This window comes from Squalius cephalus, assembly GCF_949319135.1.
Source record: "Squalius cephalus genome assembly, chromosome: 17".
NCBI lineage: Eukaryota > Metazoa > Chordata > Actinopteri > Cypriniformes > Leuciscidae > Squalius > Squalius cephalus.
The window spans coordinates 7,700,805-7,727,934 of record NC_137138.1 but is presented as its reverse complement, the minus strand read 5'-3'; the positions used below and the strand labels follow the sequence as shown (position 1 = coordinate 7,727,934).

The 27,130-nt window shown below is 36.1% G+C and overlaps 1 protein-coding gene across 1 annotated transcript in view; it reads right to left on the bottom strand.

The window, feature by feature from the left end:
- Window positions 1-5,488: 5,488 nt before the first annotated feature.
- The window catches only part of ap3b1a (adaptor related protein complex 3 subunit beta 1a), a 59,041-nt gene continuing 37,399 nt past the window's right edge, over window positions 5,489-27,130 (bottom strand). The window contains exons 23-27 of the mRNA XM_079847957.1: window positions 23,064-23,292; window positions 20,659-20,743; window positions 18,070-18,167; window positions 13,167-13,305; window positions 5,489-6,326 (exon numbers count right to left, since the gene is read on the bottom strand). Coding sequence (XP_079704083.1) covers window positions 6,170-6,326; window positions 13,167-13,305; window positions 18,070-18,167; window positions 20,659-20,743; window positions 23,064-23,292 — 708 coding nt within the window. The 3' untranslated portion in view covers window positions 5,489-6,169. The remainder of the gene's footprint in view (window positions 6,327-13,166; window positions 13,306-18,069; window positions 18,168-20,658; window positions 20,744-23,063; window positions 23,293-27,130) is intronic.

Sequence of the window (27,130 nt, the reverse complement as noted above, 5' to 3'; positions counted from 1 at the left end):
AGAGAGACAAAGAGAGAGAAAGCAAAGGAGTGCCAGTGACGAGAGAGTTTGTTCAAGCGTGTCACCAATGTATATTTATATTGCACAGTTTCTCAAAGTAAACGATTAGCCCTTTTTCATTGCAGTGCTTTAAGTGAAGCACAAGTGAGAGAAGTCATAATAAGTGTGACAGTGTCATGTGTGTTGACACCTGTTGTTCTCTTTATTCACATGATGAATATGAGATCTGTCCGACAGCCCTTACAAATATACTAGGATAAACAGTTTCTTCCACAGTATATTTACTAGAATTATTGTTGCTAGTAAAAGCATAATACATTTAATATGAGTTATTTTAAACAGTCCAATAAGCTTTCCAAATCTTTGTTTTCCCACATCTTTATTTTAGAATCAATAGGGTATTTTTGGGAAACTCTGGGTAACACTTTACAATAAGGTTCATTAGTTAACTACATTAGTTAACATTAACTAATAATGAACTGCACTTATACAGCATTTGTTCATCTTTGTTAATGTTAATTTCAACATTTACTAATACTTTATTAAAATCTTGTTAACATTAGTTAATGCACTGTGAACTAACATGAACAGCTTTATTTTTATTATCTAACATTAACAAAGATTAACAAAAACAGTAGTAAATGTATTGCTCATTGTTAGTTCATGTTAGTTAATACATTTACTAATGTTTAATAAAGGAACCTTATTGTAAAGTGTTACCAAACTCTGTTTACTATGGTACATTTTTGTTAAGGGAAATATAGCCTAAATTTCTTTACATTTTTGTTGCTTAAATGTTTCTTGGTGCTAAAAGTATAATACAGATAAAATTAAAGCTTAAAAGTACAGCAACAACTTGAAACCTGTTCATCTAGCGTACACTACCATTAAAACAAAATTCTATTCAATTTTTGTATGTAAAATGTTTTTGAAAGAAGTCTCTTCTGCTTACCAAGGCTGCATTTATTTGATCAAAGATACAGTAAAAACAGTAATATTGTAAAATATTATTACAATTTGAAAGAACTTTCTATTTTCTAATTTTCAAAGAGTTTTCTATTTGAATATATTTTAAAATATAATTCATTCCTGTGATCAAAGCTGAATTTTCAGCATCATTACTCCAGTCTTCAGTGTCACATGATCCTTCAGAAATCATTCTAAAATGAGGATTTGCAGCTTATTTCATTTCTTAACATTTCTATAACATTTCTTATTATTACCAATGTTGAAAACAGTTGTGCTGTGCAATATTTTGGTTGAAACGGTGATAAACAAATTCAGGATTCTTTAATGCATAGAAAGTTCAACCTTTATTTGAAATAGAAATCTTTTGTAACATTATAAATGTCACCTTTAATCAATTTAAAGTCCCCGTGAACCAGAAGTTGCAAACGAATTTTCTCCAGTGTTGTGACGCATTTCCAAGTGAAAAGGAATATTGAACAGAGGGCAGGGTTTTACTCTAGCGCTCCTCCTCTCCATCTCTCACTCATAGCAGACTAGCGGTTTGAGGGGAGTGATTAAGCGTTTCCCAAACCAAGCCGTCAAACCTACGTCATCAGAAAAAGACGCCATTCCAGACCGGAAGAAACTTTTCAGATTTTGATTAAAGATTACCATGGTAAAAAAAATTTACTTGCACAGATTAATTGTTCACCACCAGACCAGTAATATGCGCTAACAAAGTAAATAGGGTCAATTTTGATTTCATGGGGACTTTAATGCATCCTTGCTGAATAAAACCTTAATTTCTTTAAATGAAAAACTGCACAACAGCCTTAGTGTACATGCTTTTGGCAGATGAAATCCACTTAACACTAATAAAAATAAAAATGATTTCTTATACAAGGAGACTTTTGGAAGCCATGCTGTATTGTATCTAAAGGGTGAATTTAGCATGATACGATCATAAAGCTAAAAGTGGAATTAAAAGATCTTTAAAATCACTGAATTTCCTCAGAATAGGAACCGGCCGATTCACTGGAGTTCGTACCCGTTACACGCTCAAAAACAGCCCCGCATCACAAAGCCCACGCAGAATCTTCACACTGTCAGTTACCATGGCAACACACGTACAGCCACGCCACCCGAGCAACCTGCAACATCTCCAGGTTTAATTGAAAGCGCAGTGTTTACATTGCCCTAATTTAAGTCAAATCACGTCGCAGTAGAGTTTAAAAATAATTACTGAAGCACCAGCTGAATGCCTTTAAAAAAACTTTCTAACCTCAAACCGACTTTAACAGAGGAAAAACAATTCCTCAATGCAAGTATATGAAACCTTTGATTAAAGGTGTGCCATGCCTTTTGTCAGAACGCTGTGATGAACTGTTTTTTGAAGTAAATTACAGCACAATCTTGAAGGCCTGCTGCTCAAGAGCTACAGTTAGTGTGACCTCTGTTACATTTCAGATACGCTTTCTTTTATTTGAACAGCTTTTATTTGTCATTACATGTGGAGTTGTATGTTGCTGATAATTCTCTTGATTTTATTAATGTAACAGTGCATGAGCTGGACTGTGGTTTACAGTAGTCACACTCATAACACAAACGTTGCAGCTAAAAATATTTGAGTATCGCATCCACATTCAAATCTATGATGCCCCCAAAAGAAGTATAAGCTGTCAGTTCACTAGATCTGTGAAAACAGACATAATTGACTTCATTTTTCTTTTGCAAGTTTTTGCACGCATCATTTTTAAGTAAATTTCGCATATGGGATTTAAGTTTAAGAAAGCAGAACTGTCAGATTTTTATTTTCTTCTCATTAATTGCTCTTAACTTGAAATATGCAAGTAAGATAACTCATACATTTAACTTAAAATTAATCTAAAGGTAATCTCAAGTTCTCAATTTGAACATTTTTAGTAGTTGAAACTTAACTAGGTAATTTAGTAAATTCTAACATGCTAAATGGTAACACATTGCTTTGAAGAACATAGAAATTGCTGAAAGAGTATGGAAATATAGAAACCCCCCCCCCCCCCCCCAAAAAAAATTTCCCAACACAACAGAAACTTTTCTGAATTGCAAACCATTAAACGCTATTAACATTAATCTTACACAAAAAACATTATATAACACTTCATTTTAGCATTTACTCTCCCTTTCAAGGGCCATAGCAAAGCATGCTGGGAAATTCAGTTCAATTTAAGTTCCTCTAAATTAAAAGGGTCATTTAACTTAAAACAATTAAACAATTCAGATTACTTCAAATGCGTCAGTTTCATGAAAAGAAAGTTCTAAATACTCATAAAAGTTCATTTGTTTGAACTAACCTGTTTAAGTTTGCATGACTCACACCAATTAAATATTATTTTTAGCTTTAGGGTTTACAGTGCAGGAAAAACTGCATATGGATAAACCATTAAAATAATATTCCCAAGAAATTACAAAAAACTGAAAAAAGAGAAAAATGTAACACTTTATTTTACAGTACCCATTACACTTACACTATAGTAATAACATAAATAATGAATAATTACTTGCCACTAATCCTAAACCAAACCCTAATTATACAGTAAGTACACAAGTAATAATTATATAGTAAGTAGTTCAATAATATTACTGTTCTTAACTGTATAATTATACAGTAACACGACACTTTAAAGTCCCCCTGTAGTCAATAATTGTATCCCTTAAAACTCATCTTTGATCACCAAAATGACACATGTAAACGTTTTTTTTTCCCTTGAAAAAACATTCTCCATGCCTTAAAATGCTTGAATGTAACTCTACACCCTTGCCTCATTTAGTATTTGCGGTTTTATGAATATTCAAATGAGCCCCGCCTCCACTCACTCACTCAGCTCAGAGATCCACTGGTTGGCGATCACACAATGACCTGATTGGTTACACGGTAGTTTGTGACGTCAGAAAAAACAGCGATTTCAACCCGTGTTTTTGAGACTGTCTTTGGTTCACTGCAGTTTTAAAGAGAAAATACTCAGCAATGCTGTCGACTTATGAATTTGCATACGGTTTGTCTTAAAGCATATTAAACATGCCAAATAGATAGACATATAAACAATATTAAAAGCTTGATTTTCACCACAGGGGGACTTTAAAATAAAGTGTAACCAGAGACAATATTATCCCCTAATGTTCACTTAAATGTGATATTTAAAAAAAACTAGCTAATATGTAAAATGTAAGTGTAAATAATTGCAATTAAATGCTTAGTAAAATAGTCTAAAAATCTGTGTCCCTAATGTTCTGAAGGGGCTATAGTCATCTATTTTAACAATCATTATTTTTACAGTATAACACTGCATTTCATACCTTATTGGTTAAATATTGCCTCATAGTTTAGAGATTTCACCATTTATTATATCGACAGTATGATTTATAATGATTATGCTATCATCATTATTACACAGAGATAAAAGCCAGGCGGAGATAAACCAGCTAAGCACGCAAGGTGTGCGCATGATGAGTGTTTTTCTCAGGGCGTTTTTGGAGTGCATCTTAACGGCACACTGACATCTTAAGAGCCTCCGGTGATGGAAGGAGATGCTGCCGAATTCTCTCTCGCACGCGCGTGTCCGCTCCATCTCTCAGAGGCACATAAAAACGTCAGCTACACACATCATATCTGGGCTGTGTGTTACTGCAGTGATAGACAACAAGTGCCATAATGCTCAATAAAGATGTGGCTTGTTGCTTGACAGAGGAAAAAAAGCCTCATACTGGCCATAAACTACAAATTCTCTCAGTTAATGGGCAAATGTACTGAAAAAAAATCTCTCGATATACATGCTCACACATGCATACGCACATCGACAGGGCTGAAAGAGGCCTCTAGAGTCAGGAAGTGTGTGTTTATGGGAACAAGTGTTTTATGACATTAACGTTATGATTAATGTGAAAGCATTACACTTTAGCTCACACCATGGTAGTATATCACGGTTTCCACAAAAAGCAGCACAACTGTTTTCAACACTGATAATAATAAGAAATGTTCCTTGCATTTTAGAATGATTTCTGAAGGATCATGTGTGGCATAAGTGTCCAAATATTTCATCATGACATCTTTAGAGCTTCTTTCCACACAGCAATTCAACTTTGCCGCTTTTTTAGACATCTCTTACCTTTTGTTCTTCTTAACTTCCTCACCTACAACATGTTTGTTATCTTGTAGAAAAAAAGCAGCGTTCCCATTGGCAGAGACAGATCCTAGCTTGCAAACTCCTTGAAGGTTGTATTTTGTTGTGTCCAGGACGGCCTGCAATCGATACAACATAAACTAAATCCTTACACGGTATTTGAGAAGTATCTTCACTCTCTTAACACTAATTCTCAAAGCACTACAATACATACCTGTTACCTGCATTTCATGCTAAACGCTGAAGAGAACAGAACCTATAATAATCACAGTACATAAAACTCCTGATTGGCTCATCCAATCAGAGGAAGTGACTGTTCTCATTAGTCTCATAAAGCCAAGCGGTGGTCAGAAGCATTTGCTCATTAGCGTTCCTTTCTTAAGAAATGTATTTTAGAAAGATAGGTGGCAGGAACACATCAGAAGCAATAAACAATTCTACAGTAAAGAAAGACTAGATCCGCTTCATTTAAACCAGACATCACGTCTTGTGGTCATATGACAATAACATCACAGCTAACATCACACAAATTAACCAAACGAGCAAGAACTTCTTAGTTTACATACATTTTTTAATCACTGTAATTATGAGTAAATGTAACTTGTCTGAGAGCCTGTCGGGCTCCTGGAATAATCATTTAAAGGAAGGCACTTCACATGTCTGAACATTTTGCGTGTTTTGATCACACTGAGCGCAGACAGAAAAAAGGTACATACTGCTGACATCATGTTATCTGGGAATTGTCGAAATGAAATCTTCCCAATAAAAAAAAAAAGTCCAAAGAGTCAGTATTGAGCTCGAAAAGAATTTCCGAATATAGATTAGCAGAGAACATTGATGCACTCTTGATGAAAGCAGAGACTAATGCAAGCATATTTGGGGCATAGAGAATGTGGACAGATATAAAGTCTTTCTGTTTTGTGCTTTACACACTCAAAAACCTGACAGGATATCTTCTCAAGACAACACAAACCATCCCAAGTGTCATCATAACCCAAAGTGAGCTCTACTTGAATTATGGCACTGAGCTTGCGAGTGTGAAAGGGTGACTGTGAGCACTTCTAGGGGGTGATGTTCGTCAGGGCCGTTTTAAACTGTCTCAGTAGCATAGAGGCGATCACGGTTTTCTCTGTGTTAACGGTGATCAGAGCATCAGGATCCTTCAGGGCGACTGACACCAGGACCAGAGAACCAGAACTCACCGTCTTACCAGCAAACCTGCAAAACACACACACACAAAAATGAAAGAAATAAAAGAACATTGGATTTTCATCATTAAAACAGAATAGAAATTTTAATTTACTTTAACAAATACTCTTAATGTTATCATGCACAATTCATACATTTATATTATTCCAAAAAGTAATCTTTTCACTACACGTAATAACTTTCTCTGCATCTGAAATGACTCTTCTGTACACAATCAATGAACATGACTTTACTGAAACATGGAACAAACTGTGAGTGAGATTATCAAATAAATTAGAGAAATAAATGGAAGATGCCAGCCACTATCTATCTATCTATCTATCTATCTATCTATCTATCTATCTATCTATCTATCTATCTATCTATCTATCTATCTATCTATCTATCTATACACACACATTTGCATGTACACAAATTATATAAACAAAAACTTTTGTTAAATGCGATTAATCACAATTAATCAATTTGACAGCACTTATATATATATATATATATATATATATATATATATATTATATACATACAGTATACACTATAATATAATATAATATAATATAATATAATATAATATAATATAATATAATATATACAGCTGATATCCAACAAAATGGATATCAGGTTTCCAACAGTTAATAGCAATGACTAAAGTAAGTTAATAAATGCATTCATAAAGCACATAAATTTGTACCATACACATATGTGAGCATGGGAGAGGAGGGGTGGGTGGGTGGGTGGGTGGGTGTGTGTGTGTGTGTGGTGAACAGGCATGGCAGTCTATTATTTGGTCTGATTAAGAAGCTATTAGGGGCCAAGGGACACACTCCTGTCAATCACAGACTCGAACCTGGTAGCCAGACAGCGACAGCGAGCAAAAAGTGGGGGTGTGCACTAAATAGAGTGCAGAGGACAAGAAGACTTCAGTAGTGAAGGAGTAAAGCATAAAACAGTGATTTCAATAAAATCTCCAATGTGTGATATACATGCTGCAGTATTAAAGGAAATTCACACCAGTAGCAAACCATTAAGCAAATCCAATTATGTTGGATGATTTTTGTTGGGGACTCATTTAGCTCTGTCGTTTCACACTTGGAGCGAAGCATACTTAAATACTGCTAATTGAGTAAGTATGCTTTACTTGGCATCCTTCTGCCAGTAGATTTAGTCACTGATATGTAGTAGAAGATTGCTTAATGCAAATCAGGTACAATGGAAAGAACGAGGAATAATTCAGTGTGATGTGCAGTGATACAGCTTGAACAGTTTACACAGTTTGAACAAGTGTATTTTTGCACTACTGGAACACTTTTTGACCAAAGATACTGGGAAAGCCACTATCAATTTTAAAAGGCAAAATAAAAAATGTGAATGGATGTGTTGTCACGGTATGCTGTAAGTCAGTAGTATAGTACTATAGTGAGCTATAGTAGTAACAGTGGTGAACTGTACTAATGAACTGTTCCATAGCGCTGTGGGAGAATTCTTTGTGTCCAGTAACCGTGGTAACGTCACAGACTGGAAACACTAGTGAACGTACTGACAGTGGAGACACGACCCTGTCCGACCTCTACGCCCTTGTACCTCCTTCCTGTCTGTCTATCCTTCTCTCTCTCACTAAGGAGGACCCACGTGCCTGATACACTGCCATCTGCCTCCCATTTACACACCCTATTATACAACAATGGACCGTTTAGCACACACCCACACACACGGAGACCCCTTTTAGCACTGAGAAGCACACATGCCCCCTGTCCCACCATGAGGCCCCTCTTTGACTCTCAAACTCTGTCTCACACACACACACACACACACACAATGGCCACCATTTAGTCATGACAGCATGAGACACAAGGGCCGTCAGAGCAAACTGCTAACCAACTGGAGAGGGCATCACATCTGACAATCAGGACACACACACACACACACACACACAATACCTGACAGATATAGATAGACAGACAGAACGACGAACGATAGATAGACAGACAGAACGACGAACGATAGATAGACAGACAGAACGTCGAAAGATAGATAGATAGATAGATAGATAGATAGATAGATAGATAGATAGATAGAACGACATATGTATATAGATAGATAGATAGATAGATAGATAGATAGATAGATAGATAGAACGACATATGTATATATATAGATAGATAGATAGATAGATAGACATATATAGATAGATAGATAGATAGAACGACATATATATATATAGATAGATAGATAGATAGATAGATAGATAGATAGATAGAACGACATATATAGATAGATAGATAGATAGAACGATATATATATATATATATAGATAGATAGATAGATAAATAGATAGATAGAACGACAGATAGATAGAACGACAGATAGAACGACATAGATAGATAGATAGATAGATAGATAGATAGATAGATAGATAGATAGATAGATAGATAGATAGATAGAATATTAGATGGAATGATAGAACACTAGAAAGACAGACAGACAATCAGAAAGACAGACCAAATGAACGAACGATAGATAGAACATCAGACAGACAGACATATAGATAGATAGACAGACAGATAGATAATCAGACAGACAGACAGACAGACAGACCGAATGAACGAACGATAGATAGAACGACCGACAGACAGACAGACAGACAGACAGATAGACAGATAGAACATCAGACAGACAGACAGATAGACAGATAGAACATCAGACAGACAGAACATCAGACAGACAGATAGAACATCAGACAGACAGATAGAACATCAGACAGACAGACAGACAGACAGAACATCAGACAGACAGAACATCAGATAGATAGATAGATAGATAGATAGATAGATAGACAGATTTTCAGACAGACGGGTCTAGTATTTTGTATCTCTGATGTCAGTGTGCTGATGACACTTTGATCTCTTAAGTCCCTGCGGCACAACTAATGGAGTCAGTTTATAAAAATCTTATTTACACACGAACTTAACACGGCCCAGAGGCACAGTGTGTGTGTGTATGTGTGTGTGTGTGTGTGTGTGTGTGTGTGTGTGTGTGTTTGTGTGTGTGATAACCCAAAGCCACTTGATTTACATGATTTCAGTGGCATCTAAACTTGCACACACAAATATAGACACACACACACACACACACAGAGGCAGAGTACAATTACAGCTGCAGGTCCTGAGACTGGACAGCTATTCTGTTTAACTCTCCCTTGTCTATCTGTCTCTCATTCTCACATAAAATAAACATTCACACACCCACAGCAGCTCTACCCACTGTGTGTGTGTCTGTGTGTGTGTGTGTGTGTGTGTATGTGTGTATGTGTGTGTGTGTGTGTGTTGTATATACGGTGTGGTTCAGGCACTAAATGGGTCATTGGTATTCTGGTCTATCTCCACTGGGCCTCTGAACTGGATTAATTGAGGCTGTGGGAAGAAAAGCAAAGCAGAAGCCCAGCGCTGGCCAGCCGGACCGCTATCGATCCACACACACACACGCTAACACTTGCTCCTAATCAGAGAGAGAGACTAAATGACTGTCGCCTCTTTATTCAACCTTAAAGACTAGACTGGTAAGATTCCTGTTCACACGGAACAGTTATCATTCACTTTCACAGATGAACCTAAACAGTGAAAGAAACATTGCTCAGCCAATTTATTAAATCATATTTTACTGATAAAGTGTCTGCCTCGCAGATTCACAAAGGTGTTGATGCCAATGGGTAAACCACACGAAATCTGTCATGAACATTCAAACATCATATTTCACCCCAAAAAAAAAAAAAAAAAAAAAAAAAAAAAGAAATAAAAGAAATAAAAATTATTATTTACTTATTGGAAAAAAAGTTTTTTTTTAAATTGTGAAATTATATTAATTACAATTAAGCACATTTAGCCAATCATCCTTCCCATAATGAAAAATAAATAAATACATTTCCATACTCTTTACTGCAAAATATAGTGACATTTACAGTACTATTATACCATGGTAGTACATGCTGCATTGCCTGTATTAAAAAACTAAAATATTTATAAAAAAAAAACAATAATTGATTTTTTAGCTATTAAGCAAAAAAAAATTTATATAAAATATATATAATATAAATAATATAATTATATAAAAATTGACACATTAAAATATAACACACACTTATATATTACAAACATATTTAAAATGTTTAAAACATATTTAAAATATATATAAAAAAAATATTATGCATTACTTTATTCTAAATATTTTCTGGGGGAAAAGTATAATTACCCTTAATTATCCTGAACATGTCATTAAAAATAAAATATATATTCTTTATGTTGCCATTTTTATTTTTTTTTCTTTATTTTTACATGTTTTCTTGAGATTCGAAAGCTACTTAGTTCAATAAGATTGGTACTGGCCATCACTGACCCATATCGGTTGACCACTTTCACTACGTTTCTGCAAAGGCCAGAAAACATTTCCTTAAACAAAATCTGAGTCATGTTCTTAAACACTGTAAGCAAATGTTTTGCACCGGATGCACCATATGGTAAAGCCTTATTCTGGTATCTTGTTCCTCTATGTCCTCAAGTCTGCAGAGAGGGTATTAGTCATCAATTGCCAAATGTCCGTGCCAAGTATGTTTGTGTGTGAGCGTGTGTGTCTGTTTTAAGAGTCCTCTGTACTAATAGAGGTTAATGTGAGTGACCAGATGACCAGCTGTCCCTCTCCAGAATGAAGGACAAGCTTCTCTCCTCTTCTCTGAAACAAATTCCACTCACACAGCTGCTAACTAACACACAGAGGATAGAAGTACACATACACTAAAGAGCGTGCATGACATATGACGCAAACGGACATGAAACACTCTGGTCCTGCTGTAGGAGAGCAGAGGACCAGGAGACAGACATCACAAGACTCTTTAAAAGCTGATTGTGATGTCTTGGGAAGACTTGGTGAAGAACGTGCTGAAAGGATCCAAAGACAAACCCTTGATGAATCTCAATCCACATTCTAAAGGAGGACAGATGCTATTACTCACATATAACACATATGCTTCACTTTGTTCTAAAAAAAAAAAAAAGCTAATCTGTATATAAAGGCCTGGTTACAGCTAAAACATCATGCTGCATGTCTTTTTTTTCCTTTCTCAAATAATCATAAATCCAAAATGTAAAAACATCCAATCTACTCCACTTTAAAGTTTGCGTTTTCTTAATCCAGCTAAGTGGTCACACTGTGGCGTATCAATGTTCTATTGGTGATATGTATTCGCAGATCAGAGTTCACCAAACTTTGCTACACAGCTAAACGTCGCATGAGCTTGTGTTTCTGGTCTCCGGCATTCATACGCGTTTGATTCAAGTCAATGGAACGAAAAGTGTAGTGTGAACGCCTCTTATCACTAAACACACACACACAAAAATCATCTTATCTATAATAAGCCCACTGATATGGCTGATTGTTATTGCTTTGGTTTGACTTGCTAAAAAACAAAAGTGAGAATAGCTGCGATTCATTCGGTCTCTGTTTAGTAGCAGAGAGGACAGCATGTTTTCTTTCTGTAATCTAGAGGAGGACAAGGAAAAGAGTTCTGTTTTTCAAGCTCATTTAGAAACTGCTCTCCTGGATTCCCAGCATTCTCCAGCTGCGGCTCTAGACAGAAGCAGTGCTGCCCCCTGCTGCCAAACTAGACAACCGCAACCCACAAACACCCACAATCCACTGAAGAACTGGGTCAATCAGCTCTACCACACAAGCAGGTACCATTAACCACAGAAAAGAGCAGAACTTTGTGCATACATGTTAATAATGACCTCTACAAGAAAAGTATACTATTAAAAAGGTGTCAAAGTTGGAAAAAGAGACCATATATTTCTCGTTACTTGGTAAAAGTGTATGAACAAGTATGTAATTAACATCTAAACTGCATTACAACAATGTTTAAAACCGAACAAACAAACTGAGCCATTGTTAAACTTTGTTAATTGAAACTTTCTTAATGGAAACTCACATTGATCATCTCATTCATATGTTTGTTAGTGTAAAAGTGTCTAAAGGTTTGTAGAGGAAGGATAAAGGAGTTTTTTTCCCAGTATGTCTGTTAAGAAACAGCCGTGTGATTGATGACACGCTCTCATTTGCCCGATTGCGTATTCTAAATGAAATATAGGCCTTTTCCACAGACCTGCAGGCATTGATTTCCACTCAGCCTGTGCGCTGTGTGTCCTTGTGAGGAAGATTTTAATGCTTCTCAAGGTGCTTTCATATTTGCTCATATTTTATAATTAAATTACCCTACATCAGACCGACCCAAAGTACAGACCAAACGTCACTTTGTTTGTGTGCATATATGAGACAGAGACAAATAAGTTTGTCCGTGTGTCAGCAAGATGGCTGTGTGCGTGTGTGTGTGTGTTTGTGCGTATATGAAAGTTTTGGCTGCTATAGTCCTTTACAAAGTCAGATTCAGATTGTTTTATTTCCTTTACAAAGTCAGAAAGACGTCCTATAGTAATTTCTCTGAAAACTGTGAATCTCTGTTAATGTTCGAGAAATACACGCCTCTCTATGCCTAATTATAACTGCATTTTAAGAGAAAAAAACATAACTGACTGATGTGTAACTGACACATAAACCACTTTTCCTTTTTATGACATTCCCAAAAGTAGGTTTTGTCAGTTTTATGCAACTTCTACAGACATTTTTTCTGCAGAAATGTCCTGAAAGTATAGCTAGATAAGACATAAACGAGACAAATTCAAGTCCTGGAGAGCAGAGAAATCTATTAAACTCATTATTTATTTATTTTTTTAAATACTTCAGTGAAGCTAAAAATGGAAATGACACATTTTTGGGCATTATTTGTAAGAAACAGGACATTTTCTTTACCTGTGTATATTCTCTTGATTTGATGGAATCACACCTAGGTTGGCGGCAGACACCACATTTCTGTTCACTGATTGGCTGGAGAAGTTCTCTGGCGTTGTGGTAATTGTTGCCGTTGACTCGTTCATGCCCACCAGTTTACCTGAGCACACAAATAATCATTAGTTTTAGACTTAGAGTAATCTAGGCTCCACAGAGGTATTCAGGTAACAGTTGAAAAAGTCAGCAATTCATATCATTTTTATTATTATTTAGACTCTAGTTAGACTCTAAACTGCAAGAGCCATAATTATGTAAGTTTCCTGCATATATTTGTTGAATATAACAGCAGGTGCTTGTTTATGAAGTTAAGAGATGAAAAATTGAATAGTAAAAAAAAAAAAAAAAGAATTCTCCAGTTTACTCCAAACCTGTATGACCTTCTTTAATGAAAAACAGCAAATGTGATTGTCCATACACACACACACACACTCAAAAGTTTAGGGTCAGAAGTATTTTTTTCAATGATAAGGCCCAGTCAAAAATATAGTAAAGCAGTAATATTTTGAAATATTATTTATTTACAGCTATTACTAGTTCATTTCAGTTCAGTTCATTTATAAAGCACTATTAAAACAAAAGACCGTTGACCAAAGTGCTGTACAATAATACAATTATTCCTAATAAAAGTACTCCAGTCTTCAGTGTCACATGATCCTTCAGAAATCATTCTAATATGCTGATTTTCTGCGTTAATTTTTGTACAGTTGTGTTACTTATTTTTGTGGAGCATGTTTTTTTTTTCAGGATTCTTTGACAAAGAGAAAGTTCAAAAGAACAGCATTAATTTGAAATAGAAATCTTTTGTAACATTATAAATGTATTTACTGTAGGGCTGCACGATATTGGAAAAAAAACACATTGCGATATTTTTTTCCCAACGATATATATTGCGATATTGCGAGCCATCAATCCAGGCTAAAGTCAATAATTACCATTCCATGATATTAATAATTTCACTAATAAAACAAGCTTCATTAGAAGTGACAAAAAGGTCACTTAATATTTTATTCCAAAATTAGAACATATTTCTGTAAGAATTCGGTGAACGTTACGCAATCCAACGTGGCGGCGCTCTTAACAGATGTTTGTTTGTTCATTAGGCTATAGCCTAATTCCTCAGAATAAGTAAAAAAAATCGTATTCTCTATCGATACTGATGATACTGACTCGCGATCTTCGCAGTAGTGAACACGCCGGAGAGAAATGCACATTTCATACAGTTTTATTTTGTTTTGAATGGTTATTTTTAAAAGTAGAGATTTCTGTAGTTAATAGATATATTTAGATAGATAAGCTACGGGTTTCGGTTCATGGATGATAGCTTAAGCTGTTCAGTCGCTGGCGCCTCCGTGTCGTGATTATTTATTGTCTGCTATATTAACTTTTTATTTATTAAATCCAGGAAATTGGATAATGAAACACTGATTAAAATTAAGATACAATTAATACAAAACGAAATTCGTTTTAAAGAAAGGCTTTGTGCTTTCTGTTTGAGGTCTCTGTGAAAGTTTTAAAGCAGTCTTTTAGTGCCGCATCATAACGGTCGCGTCCGTAATGGAGAACTGTCACGTAACATTGTTTTTTCCTCATAAATGCGAACACGAAAAATAAAAGACAAAAGACTTTTTAAAAAAGACAACCATCCACAACTATATAACACTCCAGGCAAAGTACCTCTTTTTGGTCAACATCCTCGTTTTTGGAGCCGAAATAGTTCCAAATAGCTGATTTTGATTTTTGGTACGAAATCATCTTTTTTTTTTGCGGCGGATCCTCTTCGTCGCCCATTTTTAGCAATAGGATTGCCAGTGAATGTTGGCTGTGAGCGGTGAGCAGCGGCACAGCGAACCAATCACTGTGCAGGAACGCGGAACGTGCAAATGTCACCGCAGCAACAAGCCATACAACAAACTCGTGTTTACTGTGTGCTACAGTTCTTTTAATACACCATGAGTGCTACTACCCTTCACATCGCATGTTCCGGCGATGTGACTATCGCTCATGCGTACATCGCGATGTCGATGTTAAAACAGAATATCGTTCAGCCCTAACACTGTCACTTTTGATCAATTGAATGCATCATTGATGAACAAAAGTATTAAAATCACATAAGTAAAAAATTACTGATTTCTATGACGACTATCCCTTTTAAAATCTTAAAACTTAAATCAAGCTTAAACTAAAGGGAACACTTCCAGAAAAAGCTTTTAGGAAACTCACACTTTGGATTTCTAGAAAGAAACATCTAGCATGCATACATGTGCATTATTTCATATTTAACATAACTAGCACAGAACGAAAGGTGTGGGGTTAAAATAATCTCGGCCTCCGGTAAGAGCATGCGATATTTGGACCACTAGACTTGATTAAGACTAACACGAGCGGAGAAACACGGCGACCTTGCAGGACATTAACCGGAGATGGCGTGAATAAGCCTCGTCGAGCGGTAACAAGCACATAAAAGCAGAACGCCGTTGCTTCTCCAAGGAAACGTGTGCGGACAATACAGCTTAATGCATCCAAACTGGACTAAATGAAAATGTTGTGTTTCACTTAAAAAAACACAGACAGACAGGGTGCTTTTCTTTCTGAAAGGCACAAACTACAAGCCACTTCACCGTGGCTTTCAAACGGTGTGAATGTGAGAGAGCACAGTGATACGCAAACACACACGCGCGCACTCGCTCGTTCAGGGGGCAAGGTTTTTGAGAGTGCTCATTTAAAGTCTTAAATCTGTCCATTAGGCTCTATTGTCGAGAAAATGTGGAGTAAATGAATATAGCGTGGCTTATGCTAAAAGCCTTTGCCACAGCACCCAATTAAGAATAAATGATTGGCTATAAAAAGCATCTTACTTCCTGTTCCTCGTCTGTAAATAGTGAGGCGGGAAGCACTCTCTTCTCTCATTAAAATGTGCGCGCACGCGTGTCGTCCTGAGTGAAGGTATAGGCGGCTCTCTAAAAAGACAAGGCAGGAATCCATTGAGCGTAAATGAAAAATCAAACCCGCCGCTTCTTTCGGAGAGCGTCTGCTTCATTATGTCGGCCTAATGTTGGGCCGTAAAGCGGAGAGAGGTATTCGAACGGGCCAGGTGTGTGTGCGTGTTCCCGAAAGGCATCCGAACAAACCAGATGCATGCTAAACCAAGCTTTTCTCCTCTTGGCATCCATTTATTTGGTTTTCCCATGCCTGTGTTTGGTTTTATTAGCTGGAACGGTTTGTTGCCCTAAGGAAGGAGGAACAAATTTGATCAGGAGAAGTTTAAAGTTAATTTCTGCACCACTAACATAACTAAAAAAAACAAAAAAGTAATGACTGTTTTCAAACAGGTCTCCCAGTAGCTAGTCTGTCATTGGCCAGACAAAAAAACACCCCTCAGTTGAGACACTCGCTGCATCCTAAATCGCCATACGTCCCCTACTATAACACTATGTAAAAAGAGAAGTATTTCAGAATTTAAACTTTTTATAAAACAGTAAGGGAAAGGCGTGCTTCTGATGGACACTTTACTATGCTTAGAGGAGTTGTGAATGGCAGCAACACAACTGACAATGACTATGATGGATGTATCATAGTACACACATTCATACTGTATAGAACGGTTACAAAGTAATTAATTTTTCAAAAGAAGTACATACTCAAGAGTATGTGATTTTGGAGGCAGCCATTGTAAGCAGGCAGGAAAAAGCATTTTAAAATTGAAAAAATTACTCAGGACAAGAAACAGTTAAAAGAACCGATTTAAAAATAAATAAATAAACGCATTCACATCAATTAATTCACCGCAAAATAGTTTCTCCAGGCTCCTGCGGAGAACGGGTCACGTGTCAGACCTAGATCTCCGTGGACAACTTCAGTGGAGATGCTCGCGGTGTACATGTTTAGTATATGTGTGTCAGATTTGGCTGTCTGAGCTTTCTGCATCAGCGGTTATATTCAGAGGGACAGTTCGAAGAGCGGGGACAGTATTACATGAGAGATTGTGTGTGTGTTTAAATAACCAGATTTATATGTAAAGAGCTGCTTTATTTGAGTTTTTCAGCGGTGCACGCCTGTCACCAGCACTCAGCCAGTTCATCAACTAAACACTGCACACACTCAAAGTGGTGTGTGAGGGTCTCTGCTTTTCCCAACATGTTTGGGCCAAGCAGCTCTGGAGCGCATATGTGTGTGTGAATATGGGAACGGATCACATGCATATGAGTTTTTTTAAGACATGCTGTTTAGGCTGGCCAATTTATAGATTTTTTTTTATGATATATTCACAATTATTTAAATAAAGTAACATCATGACTTTTCCAATGACTTCATGCTTTTTTTTGGCCTTTGATTTTTTAATGTTAAGAAAAGATGTTTTAATATAGTCTCTTATCGTCGTTTGTAAGGTCAAAGCAACGGAAATCCATGAATCAAATGATCGGTTAAGCGAATTGGTTCAAAACTCTGATTGAAACATTTGTTTGAAGAGTTTTGTCGACTCTGGGCCTCAATGTTTATTACTATATGCATAAAAACAATAACATTCTTCTTTTTGTTCACTGAGTGGAAAACAGCGTTATCTAGATTTTGATTTTGAAACTTTAATTCTAGTTGGGTATAATGGCTGTTTGGTGGAAATATTATGATTCTTCATGCTAGAAAAATAGAAGACGCCGAGGAAATATCACCCTAAGCATAGGCTTAAAATGGCGTTTAAATATTGAGCATCACCCAGCCCTGAGTACTATGTTCTTGAGGTGTTTGAGAGTGGTCCGTAGATGTTTTTAAGAGACAGTGCTGTATTTTTGAGGTGTTTAAGTGTTATTTGTAGGTTTTTACAGCAGCAGTGTTGTGGTTTGTAAGTGCTAAGAGGTGTTTGTATTACCCTGCTCTTTGGTGAAGTCTGCTTCACTCATTGTGATGGGCAGCAGCAGCTCTCCTACCGCAGGCTGGATGGACACGCTGAATTCATCTTCTTTAGTACTGAAGGAGGAGAGAACAGAACCATCAGGTCACTACACACCTGTCCATCTTTTCCCATGTTTCCCTTCTAAATATACACAATACTGTTCAAAAGTGTGTGCTCAGTAAAAGAGTTTTGGAAATGAATTCTCCACAAGGATGCATTAAATTGATCAAAAGTGACCGTATAAACTTTTAAAGTGTTACAAAGAAATTATATTTCAAATAAATGCTGACTATTGAAAAGAAAATCCTGAAAAAATATAAGGATTGTTTTCCAGAGAAAAGAGAAGAAGAGACAAGTTATTTTAAACTGTAATATATATTTAGTGCTGTCAATCGATTAAAAAAATTAACTAATTAATTGAATTTTTTTCTGTAATTAATCGCACCTTACATTGAAGTTTTAATATATTTTTATATTGTAATAATTTCACATTTAATCGCCAAATTAATGTAGAAACAACATACTGTTAATATTTAAAATAACAGTATGTTGTTTCTACATTAATTTGGCGATTAAATGTGAAATTATTACAATATAAAAATATATTAAAACTTCAATGTAAGCTGCGATTAATTACAGAAAAAAATTCGTGTCTAACAGGTAGGATATATACAGAAAATCAATAAAGTTATCAAACAATTCACAAACTTCACTACATAAATGATAAATTAAAAATAGAATAATCTATTAAAACTTATTAAAGCTTTTGTTCTTTGATTATCCTTAATGACAGACATCGCAGCAGCGGGTTTATTAGGCTGCTGTCACTTTAAGATCTGACGCACAAGACACATCCAATGTCCTCATAACTCTGAAGTTCTTTTTTTGCGTCTTATTCTTCATGCTAGAAAAATAGAAGACGCCGAAGAATGGTTTTATATATATATATATATATATATATATATATATATTTTTTTTTTTTTTTTTTTTTTTATCAAATAAATGCAGTCTTGGTGAACATTAGAAACGTCTTTCAAAAACATGACAGATCTTATATATATATACATATACATCTTATATAATTACATGTATGGTATTTATGACAACTTGATGTCGTCTTAAGCTCAGTAACGAGAAAATAATTACCAGAAATACGTACAAATAAAGTAAATCTGGTTAATTTTGATTTCATCTTAACTAAGGAATTGATGTGATAAAGCAGTAAAACATTTTAGGTAAGTTATAATAGTTGTTTACAGTTTTTTAAAGTAGTAACAACATTTTACATCCATGAGGAGAGACTAAAACCCAATCTATTTTGTTTTCGGTCCCCCTCTCATCCCAAAAGAGTAAAAGAATAAACTTATTGATTGTCAGGTTTGCCAATTTTCTTTGTAAGTAGTCAATTAGATGAGAAACAGAACTGTTATTACCATCCCACTGGATCAATCATCACTGATCCACAGATGGAGAGAGCCGAAAGACAGATAGAAAGAAGGAGGGAGAGGGGAGAATGAAAGGCATTTCTATTTTCATATTCGTACTGATTAGCATCCTCACTGTCTGTGGCCTATTGAAGGAAAGAAGACTGTCAGGTACTCCGATAAAGACTGAAATCTGACATTAAAGTCCCATCATGAAGAGCAGCAGGCTGGGAAATAGGAAGCCAATAAAGAGTGAATCCAGGAGTGGGAGAACAGGGTCACCACGGAGATCAGGTGATGAGGGGAAACAGGCTAGAAAAAGATTTAGAGTCCAAATAAGCGGGCTAGGGATCAACGTGCAAAGTAAATCCAGGTATTTCTTTCTAATATGGCATAATCTCTTGACGTATCGGTGATAGAGAGCGGCCGAATCCCTCCTTAAACCGACTCCATGAGCTCGGCTTTTGTCTAGGGCCACAGACATGCGTGCGGGCCTGACCTGTGCCCACTCGTCTCCATGTCATTGAACTCACATTGGCTCCATTAGCACACATAATCTACCGGTCTCTTGCTCGCTCTCTCTCTCCGGCTCGGCTGTTTATGGTGATGTTATTCACGCCTGGCTATTTCACTGTATCGATCACAAAACCCTCCGGCGTAATCGAAAAAAGAAAAAACAATTACAAGCTTTGTGGGGAAGTGTAATCACTCCAAATTAGATTATTAAAAAAATGTAATGCATATTATTACCATTCACACAATTCGGTAATAATTTATTTTTTAAAAACGTATTGAAAAGGGGAACAATTAATTTTGTCTTATTTTGCCCTGTGTAAGGATAATGAACAGCAGTAATTTAATCTGTATAATGACATGCTAGCGGCATCATATTGTGCACGCATTGTGAGTGTCTATTAATGCTTTTGCTGAATGCTGTTTTTTTAGGAAAGCAAACACCATCATACCTCATTCTCAGGCGTGTCAGCGCTACCTGATCTAAGGGTTTTAGTTCCACTAAAGCAGATTGACTCAAGGTAGAGATAGAAAGGGATTTAATGATTCTGGTTCCTCTTAACGATGTATATGATTTGCTGTATAGAGTATGAGGCATATATATATGCAGTATGCAGTGAACTCTTACCATAGCTGGAAGTGTGCAGCCTGTGTGGAGTCATTGAAGTCCACACCCATGGACACCGTTACTGACGCCTGCGGCTCCAAGCGCTCTGAAGAGGGAGAGAAACATCTGTCAGCATGCAGTCAAAAACAAAATCAAAAACATAAGCAAAGCAATGTTTACATATCAAAGAAGGAAGGAAGGAAGTAGGGCTGCACAATATATCAAAATTATTGAAATATCGCAAATGTATATATCACAATATGCATATTGCAACAGCTTGCAATAACTGGGGTCATGAACACAAGTCAAAAAGAAAATCACTCACTGCTCTTGGCTGAATAACTTTTGTAGCTTTAATAAGAATCGGTATATATTTAATTCATACAGTGACGACTAAGCAGCGTTTTATTTTTACATTTGATTATTCATTTTCTGTTGTTAAATAAACCTAATGTGCACTTACCTGAAACCCTAAACCCTGTGGTTTACACTGATGTTAAAATAACACTTCTTAGTAAAACACTGCTGTTCACTTTCAGAAGGTGTAGAGATGTTTTCTTGTCACAAAAAGAATGTGAAACACATGTAGATTATATCATTTTAAATATAATTTAAGTTTATTTTACACACTTTAAGCATTTTCGTATCGCATATTGAACATCGCATTATTTAATGAGTTATCGCATTTTTATTCAATATCGTGCAAAAGGAAGGAAGGAAGGAAGGAAGGGGAGGAAATGAAGGAAAGGAAGGAAGGAAGGAAGGAAGGAAGGGGAGGAAATGAAGGAAAGGAAGGAAGGAAGGAAGTTAGGAAGGAAAGGAAAGGAAGGAAGGAAGGAAGTAAGTTAGAAAGGAAAGGAAAGGAAAGGAAGGAAGGAAGGAAGGAAGGAAGGAAGGAAGGAAGGAAGGAAGGAAGGAAGGAAGGAAGGAAGGAAGGAAGGAAGGAAGGAAGGAAGGAAGGAAGGAAGGAAGGAAGGAAGGAAGGAAGGAAGGAAGGAAGGAAGGAAGGAAGGAAGGAAGGAAGGAAGGAAGGAAAAGGAAGGAAGGAAGGAAGGAAGGAAGGAAGGAAGGAAGGGACATATCTGCTCCTCTGCCCAGAGTTGGTGTAGAGTTGAATTTGAAAGTGAAGCACAGTATAGAAAGAAGCTTCATCTCTTCTCCTCCTTTCACAGCCATGAAATTCATCTTTGTGATGCTTTACCAACACAAGCATGATTCAATTTATGTTATAAAACCCAAACCTGTCCTGTGAATGACTAAGAACTGTTTTGTGAGAGAGAAAGAAACATCGGGAATGTGAGTGTGTTTGGTTCTGATGATAGGATTCTGCTAATCGATACACAGGCTGAAATCATATCAGCTGGATTAATACGGGCTGAAGGAGAGAGAGGAACATGTGAATGTGTGTGTACTGGAGAAATCTGTTAACATTTACCAAACACATAAGACACAACTGGATGGCTTTCCTGAATTCTATCAAATTTAGATGGTTTGTGATTAGCTGAACTGAATTAAAGTTTACGTGACAATCTCAGGGGAAAAAAGATTAAACTAAAGGGTGAAAAGAAGGCAAAGTCCTTCTTACACAGTGTTAATAAAATGCACAATGTTAATAAAATGTAGTATATAATTTAAATATTTATAATAAGTCAATAAATAAATAAATAAATGCCCAAAGTAAAAAACAACTATAATAATAAAAAATAAACAAAATATGACAATAGTAATACTCAATGTACACAACAATAAGAATATCCTATGTAAAAACAACAACAATGGAAGGATGGATAATTGGAGGGATAGAGGGATGGATGGATGATTGGAGAAATAGGATGGAGGGATGATTGGAGGAATAGGATGGAGGGATGATTGGAGGAATAAGATGGAGGGATGTCTGGAGGGATAGAGGGATGGAGGGATGATTGGAGGGATGGATGGATGATTGGAGGAATAGGATGGAGGGATGGATGGATGGAAGATTGGAGGGATGGATAGATGATTGGAGGGATGGATGGATGATTGGAGGAATAGGATAGAGGGATGATTGGAGGAATAGGATGGAGGGATGATGGATGATTGGAGGAATAGGATGGAGGGATGATGGATGATTGGAGGGATAGAGAGATGGAGGGCTGATTGGAGGGATGGATGGATGATTGGAGGAATAGGATGGAGGGATGGATGGATGATTGGAGGGATGATTGGAGGGAGGAAAAGTAGTAGTAGTTGCTGAATAGGCATTGATATGCAAACGTGGCTGTTTATCCTTAATGTGATCATATTTGATCATGATTATGTTTTAATGTGATCAATTTCAGAACGATTTATACTTCAAACTCTTATTTCAAACAAAAGCAAGAAAGTCCAATTTTTCACGCTATGAATGCCACGCTATTCCTTTGCATTACACGGCGTGGTAAGCTCACCGATAGCGCTGAAGCGGTGGATGTTTTGTCCGCTGGAACTCTTCTCAGAGATGTGGATGTTCACGAGGGCTTGCTCACTGTTGTTGCTCAGTGTCAGCTGCAGGGACACCATGCTGTTGCCATAGATACAGGGCTGGCGGGTGAAGCGGTACTGGGCGGACAGACCTTTACCAGTCATCCTGTGGAGCAGCTCATGGGAGGTTTCCGGCACAAACACGGGAGAACTCGCCTGCGAACATGCCCAGGATATGAGAAATGGGAAGAACAATATGTATCAAAAAGAAATTTGGTCATTATGATCAGCAGCAGTGACTTCTGGATAATTTGTGGTACTAAGTAATAATAAAGACTATACTGTGGTCTTAAACAGGTTGATCTAATTATTTAAAGGTGACATGTAATTCTGACCAATGGAAGATGAAAGAAGTGTTTGTGAAAACCTGTATGAAAGTCATTATTTTTACAATTGATCAAAAACCTTAAGCATGCTTAAAATGTCAATGTTCACAATCAAAACATCTTTGTACACACAGAGCGACATGGGAAAAAGAGAGGAGGTACAGTACATGCATTCATTCACTTGCACACATACAAATTGAGCCCATTTCTTATTAAAAAACCTTATTAAGCCACGTTTTAACTTTTCATCTTAATGTAAAATCTCTGAGATACATATAAAGATGAAAGAGAGGCATAAGGCTATTTACATTATGAACACATTAGGGGAAACCTTGGTAAAACGCCTATAGTAACACTTGGTTAAATACAAAAAAACACTCCAAATTCAGTTATCTCCATAATGTTAAAATCTATAATTAGAGCTTTTATTATCCAAATCAAACTAATTAGGTTGCTCAACTATATTAGAATCAGTTACGGTTATAAAAAATATTTTTTCAAATCAATAAAACTTTTTTTTTTTTTTTAAATAGTTCAATGGAAATAAACTAAAAATGTGTAATGAAAAATTGCCTCCTTTCATATTGTGATTCCTCAAGGCTCTGTTTGCGGACCGGTAATGTTTTCACCGCTTTAAACATCTTCTCCTCACCAAGGCTGCATTTATTTGATTAAAAATACATTAATATTGTAAAAACAGTTATATTGTGAAATATTATTATAATTTAAAGTAATAGTTTTCTATTTGAATATATTTTCAAATTTAATTTATTCCTGTGATGCATTGCAAAGCTGAATTTTCATTCATTCATTTATATTTATATATATATCCATCCATCTTCCTCCGCTATATATATATATATATATATATATATATATATATATATATATATATATATATATATATATATATATATATATATCACATTTAATGCAACAGCTGTTGCCAAAAGTGCTTCACAATCACTAAAAGACACAAAAATAAGGAGTACAGAGAAGAAGAAAACGCACAGAACATAGACAAGGTAATGTTTAAACACCCATCATGAAGATGCCCAGGAAGTCTTTAAAATATTTGCTTTTAACATGGCCTTAAATTTCGGGAGTGACTTTACTGACTTTACATAAAGAGCGAGATCATACCAAAGCATCATAACTTTAGTCTTCAGTGTCACATGATCCTTCAGAAATCATTTGAATATGCTGATTTGCTGCTCAAGAAACATTTCTTATTATTCTCATCAATGTTGAAAACTGCTTAGTATTTTTGTGGAGACCATTTCTTTTTAGGATTCTTTGATGAATAGAGTTCAAAAGTATTTATTTGACATATAAATCTTTGTAACATTTCAAATGTTTTTACTGTCATTTTTATCAATTTAATGCATCTTTGCTGAAAAAAAGTATTAATTTCTTTAAAAAAAAAAAATCTTACTCACATCACATATAACCATTATATCCACTCTCAGCAACAAAATAAAAATAATCATCCACAATTGTTTCAGCAAAAAAAAGTCTCTTAGTGCATCCCTTATCACAAACATTCACACATTATTACAATAGTTTGATTTAAAAAGAAAAATCTGTAATGGCCCAAAGAAAAGAAAGGCCAATCGTCATGCCTGAATTGCGTCCTGTGACACCGGCTGCCATCGATATGACGAGTGTGGAAAGACCACTGACGTCTCAATGCATTACTCCTGACTCTCTGGATTCTCTCTACCTCGTGTGACAGCAGAACAGATTGGCGGCTGATGGCAGTTTTCTGGCTCTACACAGCACTCCTGAACACCTGGACAGGGATGACATTTCTGCCTGCAATTTATTTATTGGCTGCGGCTCGGTCTTCAACAACAGCAATCCCAACTGAGCTATGGATTCCATCTGCAACCCAATACTGGAGTCCTCTCATAGAGTGATACCGGATGTTATAAAAGCTAAAAAATAGTGCAATGGAAATAAACTACAAATGTGCAATGAACAGTTGCATCCTTTCAGGTTCTGATTCCTGAAGTGCCTCAAGGCTCTGTTTGCGGACCGGTACTGTTTTCACCACTTTAAAATTTTTAACATTAAGACACACCAACACCAGGACCGAATAAAAAAATATATTTGTTCTGATTTTGCAGAGAAAGAAAAGATGATTTAAATATGGTAAAATGTGTTAAATTGAGCTAAAACAACAACAACAAAAAAACTACTATTTACTCATACTAACAGCTGAAAATGTTATAAAATATTGTAGTTTGATCAAATATTATTATTAAATAATATTAAAAATAGATACATTTGTTTTCATAAAACAGATAAAAAAAATTGTTGATATGGTTTCAATATTTTAACTTGATATTAACATGACAAAATACAGATCAATAATATTACATTATTTGAATTTATTTTATTTTTAATTATTTTAATTATTAGTATTTATATTGTTTATTTTGATATACATTTAAATACCAATTAAATGAACCTATTATTTAATATACAATTATTTAATAAAATAATTGCAGAGCTTCTGTACGGGCCTGCACATCACCTACAATCACCATGACGGATGGCGCAACTGAAACTAGACAAACCAAAATAGAATTGCTTTGAAAACCTGACAGTACGAATGAGTTGGTTTATCTGAAATAGCGTTACTTGAGCACGTGAAGTTGAAAGCACCTTTAGACGTGCCATATCCTTTTGTAAGCTTCCTACCAAAACACACACGCATTCACACAACATAAATTTACAGCCGTGCTTTTGGAGTTGTCAAGCCGGTCTGTGTTGATAAAAGTAGCCATAATGTTTACAGCGTCAGATTTACCACACAGAAATACGCGGGTTGTGTTGTGTCCACCATTTCATGATAACCGCTCCTGTCAGTGTCCTCAAGGACTGGACGAGCCAATATACAACACATCGCTTATGATCACCAATATAACACACACGTCCTATAAAGTGGTCAACTCCGCTGGGCGGTGGAAGAGTAAATAACCGAAAGAAAAGAGTAACCTTGACCGCACCGTCTCGCACACACACGCACGCACACACACTCGGACATGTCTCCTGTGTGAAGGGGAGCTTGATTGAGGGGCTCTATTATGGATGAGCTTAAAGGAAACCTCAGTGATGGATGACAACTCGCTCTAGTCACCTTCACATATCCCAGCATCCTCTCTGTCCAGCTGCCGCCCAATTCTGCTGACAGATGCAAAACACATCCGCCAGCCGGGATAAAGAGGGAGAGAGAGAGAAAGAAAAGCAGAGGAGGGAAAAGAAGGATAAACGGAGGACAGGGGGACATTCAGCAGAGAGAATTAAAAATCTATTTTCTATTGCTGTTTGAAATCTAATTCATTTGTTTATGAGACTGTCTGCAAGAGAAAAATGTCATTTGGTGAAATGGCGAGGTGTGAGTGCAAGCATTGATCCTGTCGAATGTTAAAAGTCACAGTGATTAATATTGAAGGCTGTAAAATAAACGTAAAGGAATACGAGTGAGTTTCATTTGTGTAGCAAAACTCAGAATGGCAACACGTGCAAAGCATCTAACGTTGTGTTTTGCGCCATTGCTTTGGCAAAGCATCGGCCAATCTATCAAACTAAAATCAAATCTGCCATATGGCACACAAATGGCTACAATTTAATTAAGCATATAGTTTGTTCATTTACAACAG